At 38.5% G+C, this 26695-nt stretch overlaps 2 protein-coding genes across 2 annotated transcripts in view; one reads left to right on the top strand and one right to left on the bottom strand.

Moving 5' to 3' along the window:
- The window catches only part of wdr25 (WD repeat domain 25), a 42346-nt gene extending 26718 nt beyond the window's left edge, over positions 1-15628 (bottom strand). The window contains exons 1-2 of the mRNA XM_038278183.1: positions 15530-15628; positions 9680-10390 (exon numbers count right to left, since the gene is read on the bottom strand). Coding sequence (XP_038134111.1) covers positions 9680-10378 — 699 coding nt within the window. The 5' untranslated portion in view covers positions 10379-10390; positions 15530-15628. The remainder of the gene's footprint in view (positions 1-9679; positions 10391-15529) is intronic.
- Positions 15629-16269: 641 nt separating this feature from the next.
- On the top strand, positions 16270-24007 carry LOC119778800 (tryptophan--tRNA ligase, cytoplasmic). The gene is made up of 10 exons (XM_038278181.1): positions 16270-16402; positions 17084-17300; positions 17369-17477; positions 20249-20368; positions 20486-20668; positions 20781-20881; positions 22669-22781; positions 22872-23045; positions 23136-23276; positions 23367-24007. Exons 1-10 carry the CDS (start codon positions 16289-16291, stop codon positions 23523-23525), a joined length of 1431 nt encoding a protein of 476 aa, XP_038134109.1. The 5' UTR covers positions 16270-16288; the 3' UTR covers positions 23526-24007.
- The last annotated feature ends 2688 nt before the right edge of the window (positions 24008-26695 follow it).

Here is a 26695-nt window from a genome sequence, read left to right as displayed (position 1 = left end):
CTTGCATCGCTTTAGGCCCCACAGAGAAAGAAGAAAAATGCTAAAGTTTGTTGCAAAATTAGCCTGTTGCTAACAGATGGGTCTATCTCAGCAAAGTGATAGAACGTTGAGAGGAAGGAAAAAGTGTGGTAAGAAGGATTGTGATTCAGAGCCAGTGATCCAGATTCAGAATAAAATCTCAGAAAATCCCAGAGTTTGGAAAAAGGTTGGAGAGGATAAGAATTCATAGCTTTACATCACACTGCTGTGAAGAAGGTGGATTTATGCAAAAGGAACATTGTCTAAGTTCTACTTTTCAGTAGGAAAACAGATGTTAGCTTATAAATGTCATCTGATGTGATAGTCACATTTTTTGATCAACTGAATCTTGTGTGAATCTTGATGTGAAATCCTTCACTACAAAGCTACATATTCCACTCTTTTCAAATTAAATCACTCAAAGAAATGAACCTCTCAGCTATATTCTCATTCCCTAAGAAGCACCAACAGACCATAAATAAGCTGCTGAAGTTAAAACAAAGGAAGCATTGTGTTTATTTTCTTTATAGTTTTCTTAGCTTTTTCAAATCGAGCAGTAATGACATTTTTGCTAATTACTTTTCATTTTACTAATGATCAAACCTAATTAATTCACTCAGAAATGCGGCAGAAACAAATTGCGATAAAGCTTCTATGTTTAAAAGAAAAACACTTTCCTAATTAATCACATTTAATGCTTTTGAGTGTGGTAATAAATCAGGTGTTATGGCTGTAATGGATTCTTGTTGTGAAAGGTTCCTCTGATAACAGACTGAGCAGGAGATGAAAGCGTGCAGCTATGGCAGCCATGACTGCCAAACATGACATGAGGGGGAAAACAACCTACATAAATAAGTGAGGTGTTAATCAGCCATTCTGCAGCTCGTTTTGTGTCTGTCTTCTTTTTCTGATCCATATTACGAAAGGATCACTTGGTGAAAATGTTGTTCAGGTTTCTAATCATCACGCCTGCTTCCCTTTGATAAACACCAGGCCATAAAGGCCTCTCCGTGAAGCCCAGCTTGAAATCCGACGGGTTGTCTGGTCTGGAGCCGGCTGAGGTGAGGTGTTAATGATGGGAATGTTTTCCCTTCCCCAGCATTACCAGGCACCACAGACGAACTTTGAAGATCCGCCGAGCGTGGCCGATCCCTCTCTGCCTCGCTCTGTGCTTCATTATTTAAAAGCATATGAAACAAGAGCGAGAGGAACTGTACTGCTGCTCCCAGGGGAGACAGAAAAGGCTGACGGATAAGAGAAGAGTGACATACTAATCCAACTGGCAGAAGTTAGACAAGCACAATGCCAGAGATGGCTCCCGGGGTGGGAAAGAGATGGGAGAAGAGCCGCACTTTTAATTGCGTGATGTGAAATCTGTGACAGATCCATCTATTAGGGGAGCTTCTTTTCGTCGTGCAGTAGGATGTGGCTGATCTCTGTGTGATCTTTGACTTAGAGAAACACTGCCATCTGAAGGCCACAAGAAAATCTCACCAAAACATAAAAAAAACAGCAACACAATAACCACATATTGAATCTTACATAACAGATCTTAAAAACACATATCAGCAATAATCAAACTAAGACTCATCAGTGGAAAAACAACACGGCTCTTTTATTATTGTGCAGCAGGAATCCTTAGAATCACTCATTGGGGCAATCCCTTCATTAAGAGTGACTCCTGATAGGTAAAACCAAGCGGTAATGGGGGTTATTAGCCTACAACTGCTGCTTCACACCTGCAGTAGCCATGGCGACAACCGATGAAAACAGGCTGGAATAATAATAAAAAGCCTGACAGACAGGGCAGAGGAAGAGACGTCTGAGGCATGAAGGATGTCAGCTGAGAGACGGGAGCAAAGAGAGAAGAGTGAAGACTTCATTGATTACATCCCGGCTCTCTATTCAGTTCACGAAGAATAGAAAACAAAGGCTGAATTCAAAGTGGTGAAGGCCGTAACAGGCAGAGCGCATTGTGGATGTCTATTAAGGAACAATAATGAGTGACAAGCTGGCATAAATCTAGACAATAAAACCCTGCTTTAAAGGAAGCTATAATTTATCATGATTACACCTGCAATCTTCGGCCCTGGAGGGCATTATAGAGGAGTGCAGCAAAATAAAGGATGTCCCTGAACATATTTTTCAGCAACGTATGCGGAATTGAGTCCCTAAAAGGACATTTGAATGAACAGACACACTTTCTAAAGCAGGAATGCAGGAACTGCTTAGATTTAATTTATTCAGCTCCCCGTAAAAAGGATAAACAAGACCCACCTTGACTTGATTATCGCTGTTCTTTAGAAATGATTTGAAACATAATGGACAGTTTTGGCGTTTAAAGCTTCTCTCACATTATTTTTTCCAACCTTGGCACGATTTAATTACATCTAAGCACAAAACATTTGCACTGTTTTGCTTTTTAAACAACAGATAAAACAAAATGTGTGTCCCCTCCCTGCCTGGGTTGAATAGGTTCTGCTTCAGGAAAGCATTTCCAAACCATGACACCTCCACCTTCATGCCTCCCAAATAACATGGATTCAGGGAGATTTACTAGGCAGTTGCCTAGTGCCCCATAAAACTCTGTTTAAATGTGTAGTTAATACAACTATTCCTTATTTGTGCACATTAATTATGTTTTGGATAAAAACCCTTTTGCTAAAATGCCATTAGAAGGCTTATAATATTAAGTTTGTCTCAGACCCTGCTTCAGTGTCCACCACATTGGATCAGTCCATTTGCTGCACATGTTCAGAAAGGTCCAAACAGACACCAGCAAACCCTTTGAAAACAAGCGCACTGTTGCCAACGTAGTGCTTTTGTTGCCATAGTTAGCAACTTATTAGACCACTCTAGCACTTTCATTTCAAAAAAAGCACCTAGCACCAAATCTAGCAACTTTTTTATGCTACTGGAGACTTTGGCGACAACATAAAAAAGCAGCGAACTCTGCTCTCCAGAGCAAGTAGATTCATAACCCCACCTCCTGCTCTCTACTATCTTGTCTGTTGTCATGATTCACAGTCTGTCTACAGTGAAAAGAAGGACCGTGTTATTTACTTTTCCTGTCGCGTTTTTGGAAACACAGGAAGGAACAATCAGCTAAGTGCTTAGTGCTTGGACAAATCTTTCATTCCTTTGGAGACAGCATGAAAAGTCAGCTGAGTACAAAACATAGAGGAAAACAACAAGAAAATAGACACAAAGAGAGGGACAAAACCTAGAAAAAAAAGGATGTCTATTCTATTAACATTTCTGTATCAGTATAATGGGTTTGTTTTATGTGTTGTCTTCTCAATTCAGAGGGCCCCCCACCTGTCTTTGCCTGGGGCCCCAAATTTCCTAAATCTTCACTTGCATTGATTTATACTATAATTTCTTACAGCACTGAATTAAACACCTGTTTCCAAAAAAAGATTAAGTCTTGTTTATTAAGTATCCTAAATGACTTGTGTACATCATGTTTTTGCATCTAAAAAGATCTCAGCTAAAAGAAGCAACCGCACCTTTAGTATGACCTTTTAAAACTATGTTAAAACAATGTAAATAATATGATATAACATACTGTATATTTGTACATTTGCTCTAATTATAATCAGAGTTTGAAGTGAGTTGAAATATCAAAATGTGCTTTATTTAGAAAAACCAACACTGCCTCCTCCTGTCCTCCTGAGCCACTATCAGTAGAAAAGGAAAACTAAAGACAACAGTCCAGCTGTGGCAACTTGGGGACTTTATCTCTTTATTTGGGGGCTTTTCATACCCATCTAGCAAAAAATAAAAAATAAAAGACTGGAGACAAATGTAGTGACCTTTTTCTGTGTTTAATGACTTCAGGTGAAAGCAGCCATCATTCTACTGTTACTGTCTCCCTATTCCTTAATTCACAAAGCACTGTCTGACACACGCAGAAAGAGCTGCCTCTTCCTGAAAACCTCATGCTGTCAGAGCAAAGAGAGCAAAGAGTAGACCTTCTCTGTTTTCCCCTCACAGATCTAAACTTGTGCACAAACCTGCTGATTGAATATAAAATGTAAAATAATATTTAATCTAGTCTCTTTTCTCTGTTTTTTTTTCAGAAACTGTTGCAATAAATAAATTGTGTAAATAAATTAATTACCAGATTACCATACACTAATTCACTTATTCACCTCATAATGCATGCGCCTCTGATTACTGTCTTTTTGCTCAAATTAGATGTAATAATTAGGGGTACACTTCAAGTCCATAGAGTTGACTAGTCAATTTTCCCAATTATTTTCTGTTATAATTTCAAATTATTATTGTTTTTTTCATTTGCTTATATTCCTAATCTTGTTTAATATAAAAAAAATATAGATTTCATAATTCACCGAAACAAAAAAAGCTAATTATAGTTTGAAATTTGTAGTTTTTCGCCTATCCAATTTTCTCAATGTCATGTTTGACATTAAAACTTGATGATGGGATGCATGTTTTCACGCATTTTTCCAGCATAAATAGGTATAGAAAAATCATTAAAAGATGTTAAAACTGCTTTTGAAACATTTTAAGGCATTGATATCACAAATTGATAGCACCCACAATAGCACCCCTATAAGGTTTTTTTTTCCCTTTTTGGCGGTGTGAAGAGAGTGTGGTAAGTTTCAACTTCCCCTCTCCGTTATTTCAGGAATGATAATGACATTTTTCACATGTAGACAGTTTATTGGTTGACAATGGTCGTATCAATATTTTCTTATTGTTGTTTTAATGACAACAATGTGAAACAAAGACCACAGAAATATTAATCATGGTCATGTCAACAACTGTAGCTTGCATAAATGGCCAAAAATGGCAGAAATGTCAGCAGTGTTACTCATCAAGAGAACACAGTCAACCATTGACAATTTGGATAGGCTTATTTTCAGGATTCCTGCTTATAAAGCACAGTTTGTTTTAACAACGGGATTAAATTATTGTAATACTTAAATTACTTGGTTAAATAAATACAAGTTAAATAAGGTAGTAAGAATAAATGCATGAAATGAATAGAGAAAAAAAATCAACTGATCTAAAACTATTCAACTATTTCTATTAAATAGAAAATATCTGTTAAGTAGACTTAGATTTAGAATTAAACTTGGACAACTTTAATTGTCATTTTGTACACACAGAGTGTGTACAAAACGAAATTTCCTTTTGTACAGCTCTCATGACATCTACATTTCTTAAAGTGCTTCAATGATCAAATATAAACAGTGTGGGGTGGAAAAAACATGGTGCAAAAAAATGCATTGATATGGAAGTTCAGAGCATTAAATATATGTGGTGCAAATATGCAGTATTTTTGGTTTGGTGTTATCAGTGCGATGCAGAGTCTGTGACATAATTTAGAGTTTTTTCAACAGTTCAGCTGTCTGGTGGCGATGGGGAAGAAGCTGTTGCAGAATCTGCTTGACCTGTCTGTGATGTATGCACCTCCAGCAATTTGGTGCTGCTGACCACCTCTACAGCTGAGCTGTTGGTGAGCAGTGGAGCGTGGTTAAGCCGGTTCTTCCTGAAGTCAACAATGATCTCCTTGGTCTTCTCCACGTTAAGGATCAGGCTGTTATCTCTGCACCAGTCCACCTGCTGCTCTACCTCCTCTCTGTAGCCCAGATCGTTGTCGTCTCTGATGAGGCCCACCACGTGGTATCGTCTGCAAAATTCATTGGTGGTGAACATGGGGACGCAGCCCTATGTCATTAGGGTGAACAGCAGGGGGCTCAGGATGCAGCCCTGAGGGGAGCCTGTGCTTAGGGTGATGACATAAGAGGTGTTCTGTCCAACCCGGACTGACTGAGGACCATCTGTGAGGAAGTCTACCAGCCAATTGCAGAGGGGTTTTCCTGGGATGAATGTGCTGAAAGCTAAACTGTAGGCGTTTTAACAAAAGTGATGGGGTTAGTCTAACTTTGACTCCACATCCCCAGCTCATCAGCTCATTCAGTTGTGCGTGCCATTTACACTCAACAGAGACTGATCTCGGCACGGTTTCAAAAAGGTAGTGTGAATTGGGCTATAGTCTTGCTGGGATAATGTTACAAACAAATAAAAAAAATTCCCATTATAATGTGTTAAAGTTTGCATGACCAAATGCAGAAGATTGATTGGATGTTAGACACAACAACTGCAGCAAAGCGTGAGATTTAAATAGCATTTTCTGTGACCTTGGTGGAAAGAAATCATGAGCAGTATTGCTGTGTTTCTGTAGCAGGTAGGAGTTCAAAGACATTTTTTGCAAAACATAGGTTTGTTAACCTTCACTGTTTCATTATCATTTGGTAAACTCATTCTGAAACAGAAAAGAGGAGCTTAATTCGTTCACAGAAAGCAGCTCCCCTCCATCCATCCTACACCATCTGCTGTGAGCAGCCCTCTCCAGGTGCCACACTCCGTGCTGCCATATCACTTCAACTTGTGTGATTATGCAAATGAACTCATTCATATTTAAATTATTAATTAGTCAGAGTTCTCAAAGGATGTTAGTGCAGCGCATGATTTCACAGACAGAGGCAGAGAAATGTTTGTGTGCTAGCAGGCAGATAGCTGTGCTGCTTGACCTTTACTATGGTACGATGAGGGATTGTTTTCTAGGTGTCAAATAATGAAAAGGCGCGGGGGGGGGGGGGGGGGGGGGAGAGACAAAGAAGAAAAGAAGAGAGGGACGAGGAAAGTCCCAAGGGTTCTGACACACATCCAGCTGATGGCGACGGACCGTTCTGAAAACGGTGGTTTGCGGTGAGAGTGTGAATCGATGCAGCAGAGCAGATATTGGTTTTCGGGCTGCATTAGTTTGCTACATGCTCTCAAAGTTTGGTAAGAGGCCTTTTTGACCTGGGTTACACCCAACTCAAATTATTCTGACAAGAAAAAAGAAAAGGTTCTATATAACACCTTTGATCTTAAGACTGTATATTCAGTAATTTGACTCAAACTAACAAAATTAAACACAATAATCTTAAACAGGAGCGACCTAAAAAGGTATTTTCAATGGGTTCAAATGCCTTGTCAATAACAAAGTCAAATCGGACTCTCAACCCCAAAAATTGGACCAAACTCACAAACAACACATGCAAAGGAGAAATGCTGCAAATCACAGAAAACAGAGAGCAGCAAAGTGGAACCCCCCCCTGCAAACACAAAACAAGTATGTGAAAAAAACAACTGCATGTTAAAGAAAAGCTGCAAACCAAGGAAATCTAGACAACTGGGAGGAGATGATCAACAAATATGGGATCAGAGACGACACACAGTACTGCGATGTAATGTCCGTGAAGCAGATCCATTGCAAAAACCTTAATGAAATGCCGTCCAGAGGACATTTGGCGGGTGGAGATCAAAGGAAGCTTTCCTTTGCATCTTTTTTAATCAGTTCCCGTTTATGCTTTTACTACAGACCTGCAGAACTTTTATAATTTGCTGTGAAACAATCTATTTGAACGGCGTTTGCACAGCTTGAACATTATAACTCTCAGCACAGAAATAGCATGATTATAGCAGATACACCGCTGAGTAGGGGTGTAAATCACACCCATCATGGCGATTCGATTCAGCATCAATTTTTTCACCTTACAGGCTAAAAAAACGTTTCAAATTTGAAATTAATAAATGATCGCTGTAATATCAGCAAATAACAGAAGTAGCAAAGTTGTACTACACCTAGGCCTATGAAAACCTCATTCACTGAAAAATAATAATGCCTCTGTGTTATAGATTCTGAAAGGCCTTGGATCAAAAAATACTGCAAGCGGAAAGAGGGTAGAGGCTAAAGGAAGCGAGGTAGGAGGGCAAAATAGGTTTAGCGCCACCGCAGCACGGGAGTCAGAATTATGTCCAGGAGCAAATGGATAAAATTAGACTGGTGGGGAAAAAAAACATGAATCGATACTCTTGTGGACATATCGATGCATCGATACAAAGTGATTATTATTTACACCCCTACTGCTGAGTCACCAGTCACTTATTACACAACAAGGATGTGAAAATCAATGAGTGTTGCATTCATGCATGTTAATGGAAAAATGAGTTGAAGGAAAAAGTGCAGCAGAAGCCAGGATAACTGCCACCTTGAGAGGATTGTAAGGCTAAGGGTGATCAAGAGTTTCGGGAGTCGAGGTCTGCAGCTGGAGTTAGAGCTTCAGGAGAAACTTCAAACGGACGCATCCAGGACAGCGTTCTGAGCAGCTGTCTCACTGTGTGGTATGGAGGCTGCAGCGCCTCAGATTTGAAGAAATTGAGAAGAGCGGTGAGAACAGCAGAGAGGATCATGGGGACTCCTCTTCCTTTCATTGAAGACATTTCATCCCAGCGCTGCATGTCCCGAGCCTGTAACATAATCAGTGATCCCTCACACCCCCACCATGGACTGTTCTCCCTGCTGCCCTCTGGGAAGAGACTTTGCAGCATTCCATGCAGGGCCAGCAGATTCCGAAACAGCTTCTTCCCCACCGCCTTCAGACAGCTGAATGTTGAATAAAAATCGAAATAATGTCACAGACTCTGCATTACACTGATAACACCAAACCAAAATACTGCATATTTGCACAGTATACATATTTAATGCTTTGAACTTCCATATCAATGCGTTTTTGCACCATGTTTTTTTCTCCAACACTGTTTACATTTGCTACATTTGTTCACTGCTGCACTTTAAGGAATGAAATGTTCATTTACTGTCTGAAAAGCTGTACAAAACAATAAAAGTGTAAGACTGCTACTGTCCAGCTACATTATAAGTATGGTACCAGGGCGACAAGGAATGAACTCTGGCTCAGCAGTAAAAAAATAAATAAATATATATTTTTTTAGCAGAAAGTAAAGTTTGCATTCAATTTGGAAATCTCCGTTCCAGCATCTAGAGACGCAAAGAATCAAAGCATAAAGTTTCCATTCACTGAGGATTTGAGGTGCCAGGCCTTTTTTTTCTTTAAATCCTTTCCAAAGTCTATTTAACCACCTACCAGGAACTTTTAGAGCACTCCATGCTTCCTTCTGTTGGTAAACATTTCATTTTCCAGCATAATTTGACACCTGTGCATACTGCTAAAGGTTCTGATGCCTGTGTTACTCACATGCTGATATCATTTTTGACATCAGTGTTTGACCTGAACCCTACAGAGAATCTGTGGAGTATTATCCCAGAGAAGATGGGAGACACCAGAACCAGCAATGCAGATGCTAGAAAAGCAAACTGGGTTTCCTGGATGATGCACAGATGCTAAAATGTATGCAAAATGAGCCTTACTAAGTACTGAGTTAATATACTGCACAGTACATGCACAAACTGTAGCAAACTGTACTATTAGTATTGAAAATCTTTCAACAGGTATCATGTAATATTCTTTCTGAGAAACCAAATGTTGGGTTTTCATTAGCTGTCTACTATAGCCAAAATTATTGGAAATAAACATTTAAGATGTATCATCTCACTTAAATAAATCTATGTATGTTTGCTCCACTTCTGCAAATACATCTAAACTGTTGAACTGGGCCTGCAAAATGCATCATAATTAGAAATCCAATAAACAGCATTTAGTCCATAAGGCTGTTTAAGCTAGAGAGGCCAATCCATTGGCTTCCAGCAAGCCGTTCCCTGTTTCATTGCCTCACAGACTAAATGTCATCAATTCAACAACAAGAGGGGGGCTGTCATTACCTTAAAGGTCTTGTCCATGGAGGCAGACAGCAGCAGGTGGCTAATATGAGGCACGGGGCACCACTGCACAGTATTGACTGGCCCCTGGTGGCCTTCCAGACTCATTAAAAGCTTCCTGGGTACCCCGGCTGCTTGGGGTTTTTCACCAAGGTAATGCTTCACTCTGGATGACACGTCTGTGAGAACTGGGCCTTTCCTGGTCTGATTCCCTGAGACCTGCTCTGATGGGTTCTGAGTGTCGTCTGCCTCCTCTGATTGGATGAGTCTCTGTCTCTTGGGGATATACGGTCTGATACCAGGCATGGCAGAATGTTGTCTTTTAGCTGGATTTGAAGCATCAGTGACACATTTTGGGAGACAGAGAGGAGGCTGCACAGGTCCAGTTTTCCTCTGATTCGCCGGGAAACCGACAGCAGCAGAGCTGTCTGTAAAATGCCTGTCTTTTCTTTCACTATAGTATTCCGTGTCCCAGTGTTCATGTTTAGGGTGAACAAGCGATGAAGAGCTACTTTGTTCTGTGACCCATCGCTGATGTTCTATTGTAGTTTGTTTAGAAAGCGAACCTGAATGACTGGGCGTTAAATTAGGGCTACTAAATCCTGCAGGTTCTGTGTGGAACATTGCTGCGGCTCCTCCGTCCACCTGAGGGGAGGGCTCCTCCTCTGACTCTGAATCATCATAGGCCACCAATGAAGACATCTTGATTTAACACTGAAAAAAAGAGAACAATTCTTAGTACCATTAACTCATCATTGGCCCAAAGGCGACACCTAGTGGCCACTTCAAATACTGACAATTACAAATAGATCATATAGTCTTGCCTTATATCCAAGCTGTTAAAAGGAGAGAGAAACACAATGATGGAATTCATTTATTTTAAAACAAAAGAACATGGAAATTTACCTTATTTTTATTTAATTTCTTTATTATAACTACATTAGCTACATGTGTACCACCTGGTTAAGATGTATAAAAAGCCTGATTATAAAAATTTTTTATTTTTTTTTTGCAACAACAGAAGTGGCTTAATCTCACACTAGAATCAAAAGTTTTGTTTGGATAAATATAACTCACTGGGGAAATAAATGTCTAAGGAACAGATAGCTTGAACCCTTTATTGGGAACTCATTAAAAATACTTTAAAAATCTAAATTTCAAGCCAAGAGTGTTATTGGAGGACAGAATGAGACCTTATTATTTTTGCAACATTCAAAATACATGTATATTTTAATGGCAAAAAAAAAGGTCAATGTGATAATAAGATATGGCCGCTTTTCTTATTATAAAAATTAAAAGTGCTTCATTAAGAAATTCATGAAAAACACTCACAGTGAACAAAACACTTTTTATATCAGTATTAATGCTGATACAGGCACTTACATATTTTAATCTTTGACTTAGCATATTAATTATTTTAGCATTTTTAACTTTTTATCTTAGTTTTATCTTTTTTTCATTCAAGTGCTCATCTAACTTATCAAAACGCCAAAAAAAAACATGTTCACCATGTAGCAGTATCTTTGTTGAATGGCTGAATATGAGGAACTCCATCTGTAATGGGTATGAAAGTGATTAAAAATGGTAACTTGCCTTATAAAGGGGCTGCTCACAGCAGATGGTGTATGGTCTAGCATCTTATGCATAAAAAAGTAAACAAATAACACCAAAAAATGATTTGGTCATGTTCAATTGAAGCGATATACACCATTTATTCGTCCTGTTTGTGGTTAAACCTGGTTTCGTTTTGATCCTGAAAGGTAGGGGCTCATTGCCTGCAGCTTTCTGGCGGATCATCAATCTTTATAAAGCCTGAATTGCTGATTCCAAATTAGACCAATACATTTTTTTTAAACAGCCCTTATTATTTTACAATAGACCTTTAGTGTTTCAATTTCGTTTTATTTCAAGTAGAACATTGCCTTTAAAATAATAAAAACTTTAAGTAAAAACAAAATGTAAGAAAATCAGGCCAAATGATTGGCCTGCGATCAATCGGTGCAGCTTACTGAAAATAAAGTTTGTAGAGGCATTGCGTACGCAGTGGCCATCTGCTGATAGTACTCACTCACACATCTGTCAGTCTGGCAGCTTCAGTGGCTTTAGCTCTGGTTTCAGTGAGCTCTGCTGTTTATACTCAATTAAAAGCACAACTTGTCTTTTATCCTTCTTTTTCTTTGCACATTTTCACATCTTGGACTTTCTTTTCTTTGTTTTCACTCATCCGCTGGGGCAAAATTCTTCCTTGTTTACAAATCAAATCTGAAATATCATACCTCTGGTTATATGGTGTTCTTATGCTAAACACTGAAAACATTAAGCTGAACAACAAGGAGAGCAATCAGAAAGATTAAAACAAAGAAAAAACTATACTAACCCATTAGGGCATCCTAGTTTAATCATAAATATCTTGCATGCAACAAGACTGAGCTGCAAGTGTAGAAATTTGTAAAGTTAGGGTACGCATTTAAGACTTTTTAACAAAAATTACTTTGGTGTCTCTAATTATACCTATAGTTAGTGTTGGTCTAGTGGGTTAGAGCTGTGTGCTTGTGTTCTGATCCCGGCTCGATGCCCACAGCCTCCACTCTGGGTTCCTGTGCAAAGACCCTTAACCCACCGCTGTTTCCTGGGCGCCGTACAATGGCAGCCCACTGCTCCCCAAGGGGATGGATTAAATTCAGAGGTAAATTTCTTCAATGTGAGATCAATAAAGTTAAAAAATAAATAAATGAAAATGAGGCCTTCATGTTTTACTCTCCTAGACTGAAGACAGTCCCTAATAGGGCTAGGTAATCGAATACTTTACATTTTTGCAAAATCAATGTCTAGGAAAAGAGATTGATTCGTTTTAAAGTGACGCGCGTGACGTTCACATTCAAATCAGCAGGAAAGATGCTCTCAAGATGACTTCAAGCCAGACAGCTGCTGACAAAACTGAAGACATTAACAAATGTGGGCTGACCAGCAAACACCCTGTAGTTGTTACAGACAACGCTGCACATATGGTTTGTACAGTGGAGATAATGCAGCAAATGTATGTCTGCTGTGTAACCGCTGTGTCACGTCTGCTTGCTCAAGTGAGGCTTCCCTTTTTCACTTTTCACAAACAAGTTTGCACTTTTGAGACAGTTTTGTTCACATCTCAAGTTTAAACTGTCCGATTTACAAGTTTGCACTTTTTGTTTAATATGACAGGAACAAAATAAAATACATGAGTATTTTGAAACACAGTTGAACCACTTCCATTATTGCAAAAACAGATCGAATCGAAATTAATCGATTTAGAACTGTATGAATCAAAATCAAATTGATTCAGGACTTTGGCGAAAATACCCATCTCTAGTCCCTAATAATCTATATAATCCAGCCCTCCATGCCATCCTGTTCTCCAAATGTACTGTAATTTCTTAGGGTATTAAATACAAAAACATAAAACAGTGCACAATCCTGAGTGAAAGTATAGTGACACACATTAGAAATAAAGTGTATCACTATACTTTAAAGGTAAACTATAAAATGCATATGAATGTAACACTGTAATAAAAAATGTTACATTCAAATGGATTTTTAAACCCTTATTTTAATACTTAAAGTCAAATTCAGTGGAACCGTTTTGTTAAACAGAACTATATTTACAATTTAATCTCAGTGTGAATACAGTCATACACTCAGTCGACCGCTCCAAAAAGAAAAAAAAGAGGATAGACCAACAGCAAACCTACCAAGACAGGGAGGGCAGCATTTATAGGGAAGGAAGGCTTAGTTCAGCAGAGATAATGAAAGCTGGGGACACATTTTAAGGGGAAGATGGGCATGCATGCCACAGCCTTTAGATTTTTACTTTTAAGAAAAAATATTTTAAACCATGTTTCATTTTATGTTTATTTCAGAGGAAATAAACATTTGATCTCTTGTTGATTTTTTTCAGTCTGATCATTTTTTATCAGGCACAGCCTTTAAAATGTATTGTAGTTTCATTCATTTTTTTTGTGTAAAGAAAAAAATCAGCAATAGAAAATGTATATAAATATATCACATACAAATTTTAAATCAGTTGTTAGGGTTACATGTATCAGCAAATATGACAATAACACAGTTTCTGTTGCTGTTCACCAGGTTTTCGCACATTTCAGCAGGGATTTCTACACATTTTCCGTCCGGAATATCTTTAAATCATTTGGGTTTCCTTGCTGCTGAATGGAAATTCAAAGCTTTAGCTCCTTCTTTAGAATGCCTGTTGAAGGGAGGAGTGGAGTCTGACCTGACGCCTCCTTAACAGGCTTCTTGTTTTGTCCTTTTAATCTTTTATGTTGGATTGTGGTTATGAATGATGTCAGAGGTAAGTTATTAATTCATACCTCAGTGGTATGCATGAATCTGCATATTATCTATCAATATCCATACAAACTCACAAATAAATGAATATGTGTGTATATGCACATCCATACACACACCTACCGCATATTCTTACTTTAAATACGATTAAATAATCCAGTGTTTTTTAAAAATCGAATTGACTGATTTCTAGCAGAATTAGATTTACTCCCTAAAAGGTTCATCATTGAAGTAGTGTTTTAGTGTTGACTTTAAATGCTGACGTTATTGTGAATATTTACATTGGCATAATAGATGTTCCACTGTTTCCATCTGATTACCGTAATTACAAGTCCCTAAGTCATGGTTCCCTATTTTTAAAAGAGAACTATTAAGTCCAGTATGACCAATTCTAAGGCGAGATATGATTACCTCTTCTTTACACCTTCCGTTTGTAAAGCTATGACCCCCCACAGTCTTTTGAATTTTATATAGATCTCTACCAGTGTCATGATAATCCCAATGTTCCTGCAAAACCTTACAGATTTTATTCTGAATTATAGATTTATCTTCACTTTTGCTTAAAGGAATAATTAAGTTAATAATATCTAATTCTAAAGCCTGTTAAGCTGATTTTTTTACAGTTTTTACACAATTCTGACTTTAATCTCAAAATTCTGACTTTAATCTCAGAATCCTGCGTCTTTTTTTTTCTTCAGAATTCTGACTTTTTTCTCAGAATTCTGACTTTTTTCTCAAGATTCTGACTCAGAATTTTGGATATTAATGTAGATGGGCACCAAATGTGGGAGCACTTAGATCCAATGACAAATATGTGAGTTGTTTGAGAGGGCCAGAAACACACTGGTGGAAAATGATGGAATTAGGCAACTTTGTACGTGCCCAAGGGGTCCCCGGTGATGCTATATCATTAATGGAAGAGAGTAAGGTGATTAAAACAAGATAGGTAGTCTCTAAAACAGACATGGCTACGTCTTAATGCTAACATGTTTGTTAGCTGTCAGAAAACAGTAAGAATTCTAAGATTAGTCAGAATTCTGAAATTTTTGTCATATTATACGGAAATAAAATTTTAAGATCAGTTAACTTTTTTAATGTTTTCAGTGGCCCTTATCCTCTTCCGTATCTGTCTCATAAAATCCCTGTTAAATGCATTTAAATATGTAGCTGCAAAGGGACAGTAATATATATATTTTTTTTATAAATACCTTTCCAAGGCACTGAATGTTGATTTTAGTGTAACTGCATTTTGCTGAGAGCAGCTGTTATTAGTTCACATCGTAAAAGTTTATTAGGCAGCCCCAGTTTGGTTCCTTCATTCTTCATTCTCCTGCTTTATCACGATAAAACATTATGTTTACAGTTTACATGTTTACAGTTATATCTGCTGTCTCAACGAATCTGCAGTTCGACCACAGCTAGCAGATTAGCTGACAATGACAGCTCTTCTTAATTTAACGATTTAATTATAAAACAAATTATGTGAATCAATAATTTGGAACTTTGTTGTTCTACCTGTAGTTTGGAAAAGTCTTCGATTCACTTCTTCGGCGTTAACGAGGTTTGTTTTTGTTTTAACATCCCGCAAAATCATTTTAGCGAGAGCAGTGTTTCAAAATAAAAGCATAATTTCGTCTTGTATGGTGAACGTAATGTGTTTTCCGTTGAAAAGCTCTTATTTTGAAAATCAAGGTATAGGAACCAGAAGTTGACGAGACATCTTACTGATCCGATTTAAATTTGTTCAAAAATGTCATTATTTATGATTGGCATATATTTAATATCGAATTTATTAAAATTGAAAATTTAAAGAGATTCAAACGAAGTTTCTTGGCGTTGTGTGAATATGCGTGTGTGACTAGTGTGAATATGCGGAACCTTTTAAGACAGGTTTGTGTGGATGGGGAAGAACTAGTGACGGACACCGGTTCTTTACAGGCTGATGCAAGTTGAATAAGGGAGCTGTCAGCATAACGGTATGAAAGAAGGGAGAGAAAATAAACGGGCATCCTTTTATTATTACCCTCCTTTAGCTCAGTAATTGTGTTGCTAAGGAAACACTTTGCTGTTGATGTATTTAATTTAATCGGGAACATCAGTAGCCATTAGCCAGGTTTACCAAGCTAGCTCCACAGACTTCTTTGCAGCAGGAGGAGGGAATATAAGGAAGTTAGAGATTTAAATTAGTTAGATCTAATTTTTAAAGACACATAGAACCTTCTCTGGCGTGACTGTTTTATTTAAGTCCTTTGTGTCAGGGTGACAGACGGAGAGATGACAGACTGCCAAGGAGACGGAGAAGGAGCCAGCACTCCAATGGAACTGTATGAGAGACTCGGTGCACAGGGGGACAAAGTCAGATCATTGAAATCAGCCAAAGCTGAGAAAGTGAGTAATTTGGTAGATTAAATTCAGATTTCCTAAACTAGCCTTAGGTATGGTAGCTAAATTTCCGAAAGAGTTGTATATCAAAACAAAGGGAACTACAGAGAACTTTCAGAGGATGCTAACATTGTTTATTCTGGTAAAACATAAGGGCAGTTTCAGCTTTTTTCTATAAAGGAAACCAGGGAGCGATTTAGTTAATCGCAATTAATACTGAAACATGAGAAAAGTTGTAACCCCCAAAACAACAGAAATATTTTTTATTTTCAAATTAAATGCCTCTTTGTAAATTTGCACATTGAAAATCATTGCACACCCCTAGCTCATTAAAAATAAAATAATACAATGAAACACAAAAACCTAACCTGGGTTAGCAAAGCATCTGTATATGTGTGCAATACCTTGTTTCAAGACCAAGTCGTGAATTTTTAGAAGAATACAGTATTTCACAAAACTGATGTGGTTTTCTGCCTTGAAATAAAAACTTATTTGGGTTTTCTTCTTTTCTAAAGAAAATAAATCGGTGTAAATAAATCATTTCAGCTGCTTATCTCAGTCTTGTTATTTTCCTGATCATTTCTTTTAGAATCACTTTATCTGTATGGATCTTTTCATTCTGTTTATTGTTTCCTTTTGTTTGTTTTCTCCAATGAATTGTTTTAATCGCTGTGTTTGCTCCTTCAGGCTGAAATTGATGCCGCCGTCCAGCAGCTGCTGATGCTGAAAATGGACTACAAAAAGATGACGGGTCAGGACTACAAAGCACGATGCCCACCATCAGAAGACGTGGCTGTGGCGAACAATGGGCCCGCAGCAGATGGCGTCAGTGAGGAGGACACAGTCGACCCTTGGAACGTTTCAACCACAAATGCCAAGGGAGTTGATTATGACAAATTAATAGGTAGGAGTCTTGCTTTTGGAGGAGTAGTACATCATGATGGATGGATTAATAATATTTTCTCTTTTTAGTGAGGTTTGGGAGCAGCAAGATCGACAAGGAGCTGGTGGATAGAATAGAAGAAGTTTGTGGACAGAAGCCCCATCGCTTCCTAAGAAGAGGGGTTTTCTTCTCACACAGGTTTCTGGTCTTCCTCTCTCACTCATCATCAATGAATAAGTTCTGAGCAGTTAGATTAATCATTACAGCTATTTTTGTTTTTATTGTCCAAAAATTCAGACTTAGTGTCTCAGCTTTATACCATCTTCTAGTTAATTATTGCTTACAAACATCCAGTAGAGATATCAATCTGTTCTATTATACACCTTCTCATTAAATCAACAAAGAAGCAAAATTTTCACATTTTAAGTATTTTTTACCCAAATACTTCAAACAGAGCTATGTAAATTAGATGTGACGGACCATCTTAAAGAAGTGCATAGCTGTGAAGGGTTAGGAAATCAGCACATGGGTTATTTGCATGCTTTTAAAATTAAAATGTGAAGAGATGTGATCCACATTTGAATTCAACACCTTTGTGATGATACTTTGTATAACGACCGTCTATCACAGCTGCAAGTCATTAAGGGTGTGTCTCTATCAACCTGGTTAATCTAGAGAATATTTCCCCTCTTTTTTTGTTGCAAAATATTTAGATCAGGGTGGAAGAAGAACATTTCAAGTATCAGATTCTTTATATCGTTTAGATCTGGACTTTTCTGCGCCATTCTAGAACAAGAACATGCCTTAATTTGGTTGTATTGATAGAAGATGAATCATTTGCAACAGATTTCCTTTCAGTATTCAGCTCCACTCATTCCCATCAACTCTGATAAGCCTCTCCACATCAGCTATTAGCATGACACTGCCACCACCACGTCTCAATATGTGGAGGGTATGTTCAGTGTGAGGTACTTGGTAGATCTATAACAAGTATAGCATTTTGTATAAGGGCCAAAAAATTAATAATTTTGACCTCAGGTGACATTTATGTGCCTTTTACTTTGTAAGAAACTAAATCAGGACTATACAGAGCTTTTCATTAACAATGGCTCTCTTTGGCTTTATGTCAAAGAGATCCATAAAGGGGCAGCATGGTGGTCCGCATGACTAATTGCTTTAATAGTCCTATTAACATCTGAACAGCCCTTCAATAATCCCTAAAATCCCCTTTTCTGTTTCTCTGATTGTTCCTCCTCTGGGTCAGTTTGTTAGTTTTGATGCACCATCTCATAAACATGTAAGATCTTCACCTTTCACCCGTCACTTCTGCAGGCATTTGGTTACACTAGATTTGATATAATGAAATATTGTCAGGGTTTTCTTCAATGCATTTCAGACTAATGGGTCACCACTCTGAAATTTCTCACCCGTCCCTGAAATTTAGGCCGATGGGCCTGTTTTATTTATTTATATTTTTTGCCTGATGGTCCTTTGACTGAATTATGGGCTCCCTCCCAAAGCGTTCTCTTGGCCACATTTCAGCACAAGCACTTGTTTTGTTCGAACAGAATTTCATTGAAATCATAAAAATGTTGCTCAACAGCCTTAGAAATTTAGTTTTTAAGCATTCTTACTTCATTATTTAAAAATTTGCATGAGAGAAGTGCTACAAAACATGACATCCATCACCTCATGCTCACCTTAAGCTTGTAAAGACATGAACAAAAGGGCAACCACTGAAGGACGGGGTGGAGTGTCCAGACCAAACATCTGGTCTGTCAGGCTGAACCAGTTGAGGGTCACAGTGTTTTTCATATTGTTTGTTTCTGGCCAATAAAATGCAGCATCACTGCTGCACCGGTGCATGCCGTGGCTGTGGTGAATCACAGCCACGGCAGTCAGTCTAATCGTTTGCATATTAAGGGGAGTTATGAACGTCACCTCCGGACATTTATGAAAGATCCAACGAAATAGGAGTGGGCTTAATTACAAAAAAAGGACAATATGAGTGTAGGAAATAGAATAATAATCAAAATAAATCACTAGGCCCCCCACTGCTCCACGAATAAACAATCCTGCTTCGAACCCTGAAAATAAATAAATGTTAACACTAAAGCTGCAACTAGCAATTATTTTGCTAATAGATTAATCTTTTGATGCTTTTTTTAGATTTCTTGATTAAAATTCAATTACAAACGGTCCATAAAAGAAGATTTGACATGAGAATCAAACCAAGCAAAGCTAAAGCTGCAAATTAGGGAGTTCCAGATAGAACATCTCCACAAACAATTTTTCGTCTTAAATGCAAAATATTGATATATTTTAAGTGGCTAGCTCTTTCAGCTAGTCTCTATACTCCAGCTAATGATTAATAAATTACTAAATCACCATTAATCTCTCAATCCCAGTAAATACATATACCTGCCTCTTTTCCTCTTTGCAAAATGTAATAGTTTAAGTGATTTATTGATAAATTCATAAGAGCAAAATAATTTGATGGTAGCTTATACCAGCAGACTGATAATGTGTAGAACTCTGGGTTAGTTCCACACATTAATAATGTGGGACTACTGCCATCAGATCTGTTCTGCAAAAATGATGAACATTAGGCAGAACGTTCTAAGCTGATTGGGTGAAGCAACGTCTGTGTCCAGCCTAACAAAGTTTGTTTTGAGCCAATTTTGGTAACGACTAAAACTTTTGTTACTGAACAGCAGGCGCTTTTAAAGCTGTTGCTGCTCTTCTTTCATAGAAAGACTCATATCTGACAAAGCAGATCCTTCTGTCAGAAGGACGCTGCTGTGTTTATTTGGGTCGATACCTCTTGCTTTCCTTACAGCTATAATGTGCTCTCTTAAACTATAAGATGAATTCTAGTGTTTTATTGCATAAATAGGGTGAGAATTCAGCTTGTAGGCTAAGTTAGAGCAGTGGAGGAATAAACTGAATGTTTCCCCTTTGCTCTGCAGAGATATGCATCAGGTACTTGATGCATATGAGAAGCACAAGTCCTTCTACCTGTACACCGGCAGAGGCCCGTCCTCAGAGGCCATGCATGTCGGTCACCTCATCCCGTTTATCTTCACTAAGTGAGTTTAAGCGTAATTTCAGTTTAATTACACTGAAGTTTGAATTTTATACGACTGTGATCTTGAATGAAGAACATTCCTTCAAAGTAAGAAGTGGATATTTTCCTTTGAGTGCAGATGGCTTCAGGACGTTTTCGACATCCCCCTGGTGATCCAGCTGACTGACGACGAGAAGTACCTTTGGAAGGACCTGACTGTTGAAGAATGCCACCGCTTTGCCATAGAGAACGCCAAGGATATTATAGCCTGTGGCTTTGACCTTAACAAGACATTTATCTTCTCTGACCTGGACTACATGGGGTAAAACAAGACAGGAGGCTTTAGGTTGAAAAGAGAAAACTGTCAACAGAGCAGAGCTACTTGTTGCGTCGTTTGTTTTTCAGTGTTTTTTCTTTTACGTTCCATTCCACAGTGCCTGCCCTGAATTCTACCGAAATGTGGTGAAGATCCAGAAGCATGTGACATTTAACCAGGTCAAAGGAATCTTTGGCTTTACGGACAGCGACTGCATCGGTAAGGAACTGAAAACACAAAAATTGGGGACAGCTGAGGGGAAAAAAAACAAGAGCTTCAGGTTTTCCATTTATCTTCTGTCACGCTTATCCCAAGCGGGGTCACAAGCGGTGCTGGTGCCTGTCTCCAGCTGTCCACAGCTGCTCTCCCAACGGCCAGTACAACAAACAAGCTGCTCTTTTTGATTTGGCCGAAACAAACTAGTTTGCTCCTCTTAACATTGTTTTTGTAGATCACCTCTACAGTAATTGACACATGGTCCACCAAGCTGCTAATACAAAACAATTATAATCAATGCAAGCATTTACAATGTTTTCGCTCGGCGGCAAAGGGCTGACAAAAATTTGATTCTATTTTTGTTAAACACCTGTAGCAAGGCTGCTGTAAATATTTATTAATCTAATCACTTTAATAGGAAACTAAATAATCACAGCATCTGGATTTTCAATACAGTTTAAGAAAGATGATTTATGTGTTTAAATACTGTACTGTGGTCATTAGAAAAATGTATGAATATATTGCCAAAGGTATTGCTTTTGCTCACATATGAGTTTCAGTGACATCCCATTCCTAATCCATAGGGGTTCAATATGACGTCTGTCCAACCTTTGCTGCCAGAACAGCTTAAACTCTTCTGGGAAGGCTGTCTATAAGGTTTAGGATTGTTTATGGACATTTTTTACCATTCCCCCTGAAGGCCACTTATGAGGTCTTAAACTGGTGTAGGATGAGAGGTTCTAGCGTTCAGTCTCCACTCTCATTCATCCTTAAAGTGTTCTGTGGGGTTAAGGTCAGCAGTCTGTACAGGCCAGTGAAGGTGATCCATGCCAGACTCTGTCTTTATAGGCCTTGCTTTGTGCTCTGGTGCAGTCATGTTGGAAGAGGAACAGCTCCAAACTGTTCCTACATTGTTGGGAGCATCGAATTCCACAAAAATCTTGGTATGCTGTAGCATTCAGAGATCCCTTCACTGGAACTCAGAGGCCAATTCCACACATTAATCCCTCCTCCAACCAACTTCACCCTTGGCACAAAGCAGTCAGATAAGGACCCGTTCTCCTGGCAACCGACAAACCCAGACTCGTCTATCAGATTTCTAGACGAAGAAGAGTGACGCTCCAGAGAAAGTGTCTCTACTGCTCTGCAGTCCAGTGTCGGCGTGCTTTAGTTCTCTGCATTCAATAACTTGTATTACACCTGGTGATGTACCGCTTGGAAGCAGCTGCTGGGACATGGAAAGCCATTTCATAAAGCTCTCTGTTCTAGAGCTAATCTGAAAGCCATATGGTGTTTGAAGGTGTTAAGTAATTGACCCTGCAGAAAGTTGGCAACCTCTTTACACCACGCCTTCAGCATTCACTGACCCCGCCCCGTCGGTTTGCCTGGTCTACCACCTCATGGCTGAGTGGCTGTCGTTCCCAAATGCCTCCGTTTTCTTATACAGCTGACGGTTGAATGTTTAGGAGGAAATGATGATGCATTTGCTGCACGGATGGCATCCTGTCACAGCTACAGGCTGGATTTCACTGAGCTCCTGATAGAGCCCCATTCTTTCACAAGTCTGGAACAGTCTGCATGCCTAGGTGATTTATTTTATAAACCTGTGGCCATGAAAGCGATTGAAACACCCAATTCCAGTAATTATGATGGGTGAGGAAATGCTTTTGGCAATAGAATCTCTAGATGAAAGACTCAGTGTGGAGTTGGATATAAATAAATCATTTTTTACATTTTCTTCTTCCACTCTAAAATAATAAGAACATTGTAATGTTTTCTTCTCCATACAGGGAAGATCAGTTTTCCAGCAATCCAGGCCGCACCCTCCTTCAGTAACTCCTTCCCTCATATCTTTGGAAGCAGAAAAGGCATACAGTGTCTCATTCCTTGTGCCATTGATCAGGTCAGGATTCCAACATCTATCAGCAACGCTCACAAATATATTTCCATGATACAAATAACTTGTCTAATTGCTTTCCTATCCCTCCTACAGGACCCCTATTTCAGGATGACCCGTGATGTCGCTCCAAGGATCGGTTATCCAAAGCCAGCACTGCTGCACTCCACCTTCTTCCCTGCCCTGCAGGGGGCGCAGACGAAAATGAGCGCCAGCGATGCCAACTCCTCCATATTCCTGACGGACACACCGAAGCAGATCAAGAACAAGGTGCTTTAACCGCATCGGTCCCCTCTTGGAAAGTAAGCGCTCTGTGTTCATTTTTGGCAAACTTCCCTCACCTGTTCTTCTTTCTGACAGATTAACAAACACGCTTTTTCCGGAGGGAAGGACACTGTAGAAGAGCACAGGAAGTACGGCGGGAACGCAGATGTAGACGTCTCATTCATGTATTTGACTTTCTTCCTTGAGGATGATGAAGAGCTGGAGAAAATCCGACAGGTGAGGAAGATGACAAACACCCAGACCTTCAGTTATCCGTCTCTTCTCATCTTCCATCTAATTCCACTCATTTGATATTGTCTCTCCCAGGACTACACCAGTGGAGCTCTGCTAACAGGCGAACTGAAGAAAAAATTGATTGAGACTCTGCAGCCGATGATTGCCCAGCATCAAGAGAGACGCAAACAAGTCACAGATGAAACAGTGAAGCAATTCATGACACCCAGACCTTTAAATTTTAACTTGTAGCTCGGTGGAGCGCCACAGATCCATGTTTATTGTACTCTACTATTTTTCATTTAAAGTAATCTGTAATGGGTGGAAACATTGGAAGGATTGTGTTCTTAATAAGCATGGCAATGTTCATGTGGAATCAAATGCACGTTTGTGTTCCTCATCTGGAGCTCTCTACAAAGTAAGAGGCATGTAATCTAAAAGCTGCTTAAAGACGAACAAAAGAAAACTCATCTGCTTCGGAGGTCTTCTGTGGAAAAATTCCTTTTACCAAGAGATGTTGTAGTCTTGTTTTTATATGATTGTAAAAATTAGAGGTGTTATAATCACACATTCATAGCAGAAGAGTTTTAGGCAATAAACAATGTGTCAGTGGCTGCATTTCTATTCCCAGCAATATTCCAATTTGGGGCATTTTTCAGAAACGGAACAATGAAGTTTTGAGCTTTTCAGCAAACAATTTAAATGCGTTGGAAAAACTAAAAAAAATAATTGGATGCCAACTTTAAAAATGCAATTTTTCACTCATCCTCACAGATTCAACATTATACACATTAGCTGAAATTCATTGATGAAATGGTTGTATTTCTATAATTTGGTGGGTAAAATCTCTACATACTTCAAATTTAAGGTTAGAGCTTTTCCAAAAGCTCAGCACTAACTTACTTTATCATTTGAAGCCTAGTTTTTTGTATGTGTGTTTGGGTTGATTGCCCTGTTGTACCACTCACTTATTTCAGTTTTTGCCTCTTGAAGAGAATTGAAGTAGCTCTAGTGTGATCCATTCTACTCTGAACTTGAAGTAATTGTGTTCTAGTTTCATGCTTTTAGGCCTTCCTAGTTTTATTTTATTTTTTAAGTTTAAGTTAGAAACCCTCATGCCAGGGGTTATCAAAACCAAATTATAAATGGGCAAATAAAAAAAAAACTAACACTTAAAAAGGTTTATAGCATCAACAGTCCTTAAAGCTTTGGAGTTTGAAGAGGAATGTATTGATTCTTTGTATTGTGAAAATTTAAGCAAGTAGAGTTTAATTTGGAGCCTTTTACCAGAAAATTAACATTTATAAATAAGAAATTTTGCAAAAACAATAAAAAAAAAAAAAGATCACATAGAATTCTTGTTTATATCTACATGGATTGTAAAAACAAAAAACCACATCAGGGTATTTAAAGCTGAAGTCTGTAAGTTTTTAAAAATCACTTTTTTGTCATATTGGCTAAAACTGTCCCTATGCCCAGACAGCAGTACATGTGATATGTAACCTGTGAAAAAAACTGCTTCAATTGGTCCCGCCTACTGCCTGTATTTCAATCTGGAAAGAATAATTCCGGAGAGTCTCCAGACTGATTTGCGAGTGAAACCTTTAAAGCTCGCGAGATCAGGATGGTCTCACAAGGCTAGGAGTCTAGTGGGTTGGAAAGAAAACCTGCAGCCACACGGCCCTTTCTGGAACTACTTTGACACCCGTTTTAGACCTTCCTATTCTCCACGGCCACTATAGCCACTATTACAGCCATAAAAATGTCAAAAACACAGTTAAAAGTGTTGCTCTTTTCATATCAACAGCAATTAATAATGTAAAAGTATTATGCAGGCAATTTACATAATGCTACATAAATAATGAACTGTTACAGATAAAGTAGAAAAGGGTAACTGCTGTTGTTAAGACTTCTTAAATATTCCTACTTTTAGGGGTGTTCCAGTAGAATGAGGACAAATGGAATACATTAGTACCCTGAGCATCACCGCAGACCAGAACCAAAGCTAATCAGAGCTGAAGGTAAAGAATTTGTAGTTACTCCAGGTACCGGTACAGTTAGCAGCCGGAGAAACCCTCAGTATACCGCTACCACCACTCTGCTTGAGTGGAATGCTTCACTTTAATTATTGCAAACATACATATCATCCTTGTGACCCTAGAGCTGAATCTTTTCCTTATAAGCAAATAGAACTTCTATCCAGAATTCGTTTGGCTTCACTATGAGCATGGTGACTCATTTTTTTAACATGTCCCTGAATTAAAAGTAGGCTGATATTCCATCACTCCATCTTCTACTGCTTAGTGCTTGTCAGAGTCATGGTGGGGCCAGTTCCTATCTTGGCAGTCTATGAGCAAGAGGCAGAGTACACACACACACTCATATCTAAGGACAATGTAGAGAAGCAAATTAACCCAACAATCATGTTTTTGGACTGTTGGAGGAAGCAAGAGAATCCACGCATGCACAGGGAGAACATGCAAACTCCATGCAGAAAGACCCCAGGCCAGGAATCGAACCCAGAACCTTCCTGCTGCAAGACAGCAGCGCTGCCCACTGCGTCGCCGATTATTAACCACCATGTATTTTGATCCCTTCTTCTCCTATATTTAGTGAGATAGGGATTGGTCATGTGACCAATTCATTATTGGTGGTTGGCTGTAGAGAAGAAATGTCTGCTGTTTGATCATTATTTTTCATAGTGTCCAAAGAGAGGAAATATATTTGATACAGTCATCAAATGCTGGTAGTAGCAACAGTAATAATATTGAATATAGGTTTAAATTTGTTATATCTCTACTGATGTTAATCAGAGAAACAGTTTTGGTCTGATGGTTCCAGCAGAACAATTGTTCCCAAACATAGAATGAGAGCCGATTTAGCAATGCTAAAAACATGCTAACCATAACCTTTTGGATTGACCCTGTTCTATTTTCTAACTGGTTTCTGTTAGAAATGTCAGACAAAGTTCTTTCTGTAGAGGATGTTAATTTTTAAGGGTAAAAACTTGAGTTAATGGTTGTTACATATTACCTGTGTTTTGCTTAAGTGAACTACATCAGACAGAGCTGGTCTGAGGAAAGAGAGTTATTTTCAAATGATCACTGCACATGGTGCATATAAAGCTAAGCTCATATGTTCAAAACTTTATTTTGTTTTTTTTAAACTTAAAATAAGATATTTATGAATAAAATCAGTATGTATTGAATATTTATTATGGAAGCCAATGTTTTAGATCATCAAACAAATATCACCAAATACATTTTACTAGAAATATTAAAAGATAACTTTTTTTAATAATGGGTTCATTGCTGAGCCCATTTTGGAAGAAAAAGGAAACCTAAAAACTCGTACTGCTTTTAGAAGGAGATGACTACCATTACTCACATCGCTATAGAGCAGTTTCTACCCAGCCTTCTTTG

The sequence above is a fragment of the Cyprinodon tularosa genome, unplaced genomic scaffold, assembly GCF_016077235.1.
Source record: "Cyprinodon tularosa strain WSP-4 unplaced genomic scaffold, ASM1607723v1 ctg139, whole genome shotgun sequence".
Taxonomy (NCBI): Eukaryota; Metazoa; Chordata; class Actinopteri; order Cyprinodontiformes; family Cyprinodontidae; genus Cyprinodon; species Cyprinodon tularosa.
This window is presented reverse-complemented; position numbering and strand designations above follow the sequence as displayed.

Bases quoted from the DNA above. Each gene is read 5' to 3' on its own strand.
- LOC119778800 (XM_038278181.1), top strand. From the start codon at position 16,289: ATGACAGACTGCCAAGGAGACGGAGAAGGAGCCAGCACTCCAATGGAA. The intron at 22,782-22,871 runs GTCAGGATTCCA...TCCCTCCTACAG, and splicing joins TTCCTTGTGCCATTGATCAG to GACCCCTATTTCAGGATGAC. The intron at 23,046-23,135 runs GTGCTTTAACCG...TCTTTCTGACAG, and splicing joins CGAAGCAGATCAAGAACAAG to ATTAACAAACACGCTTTTTC.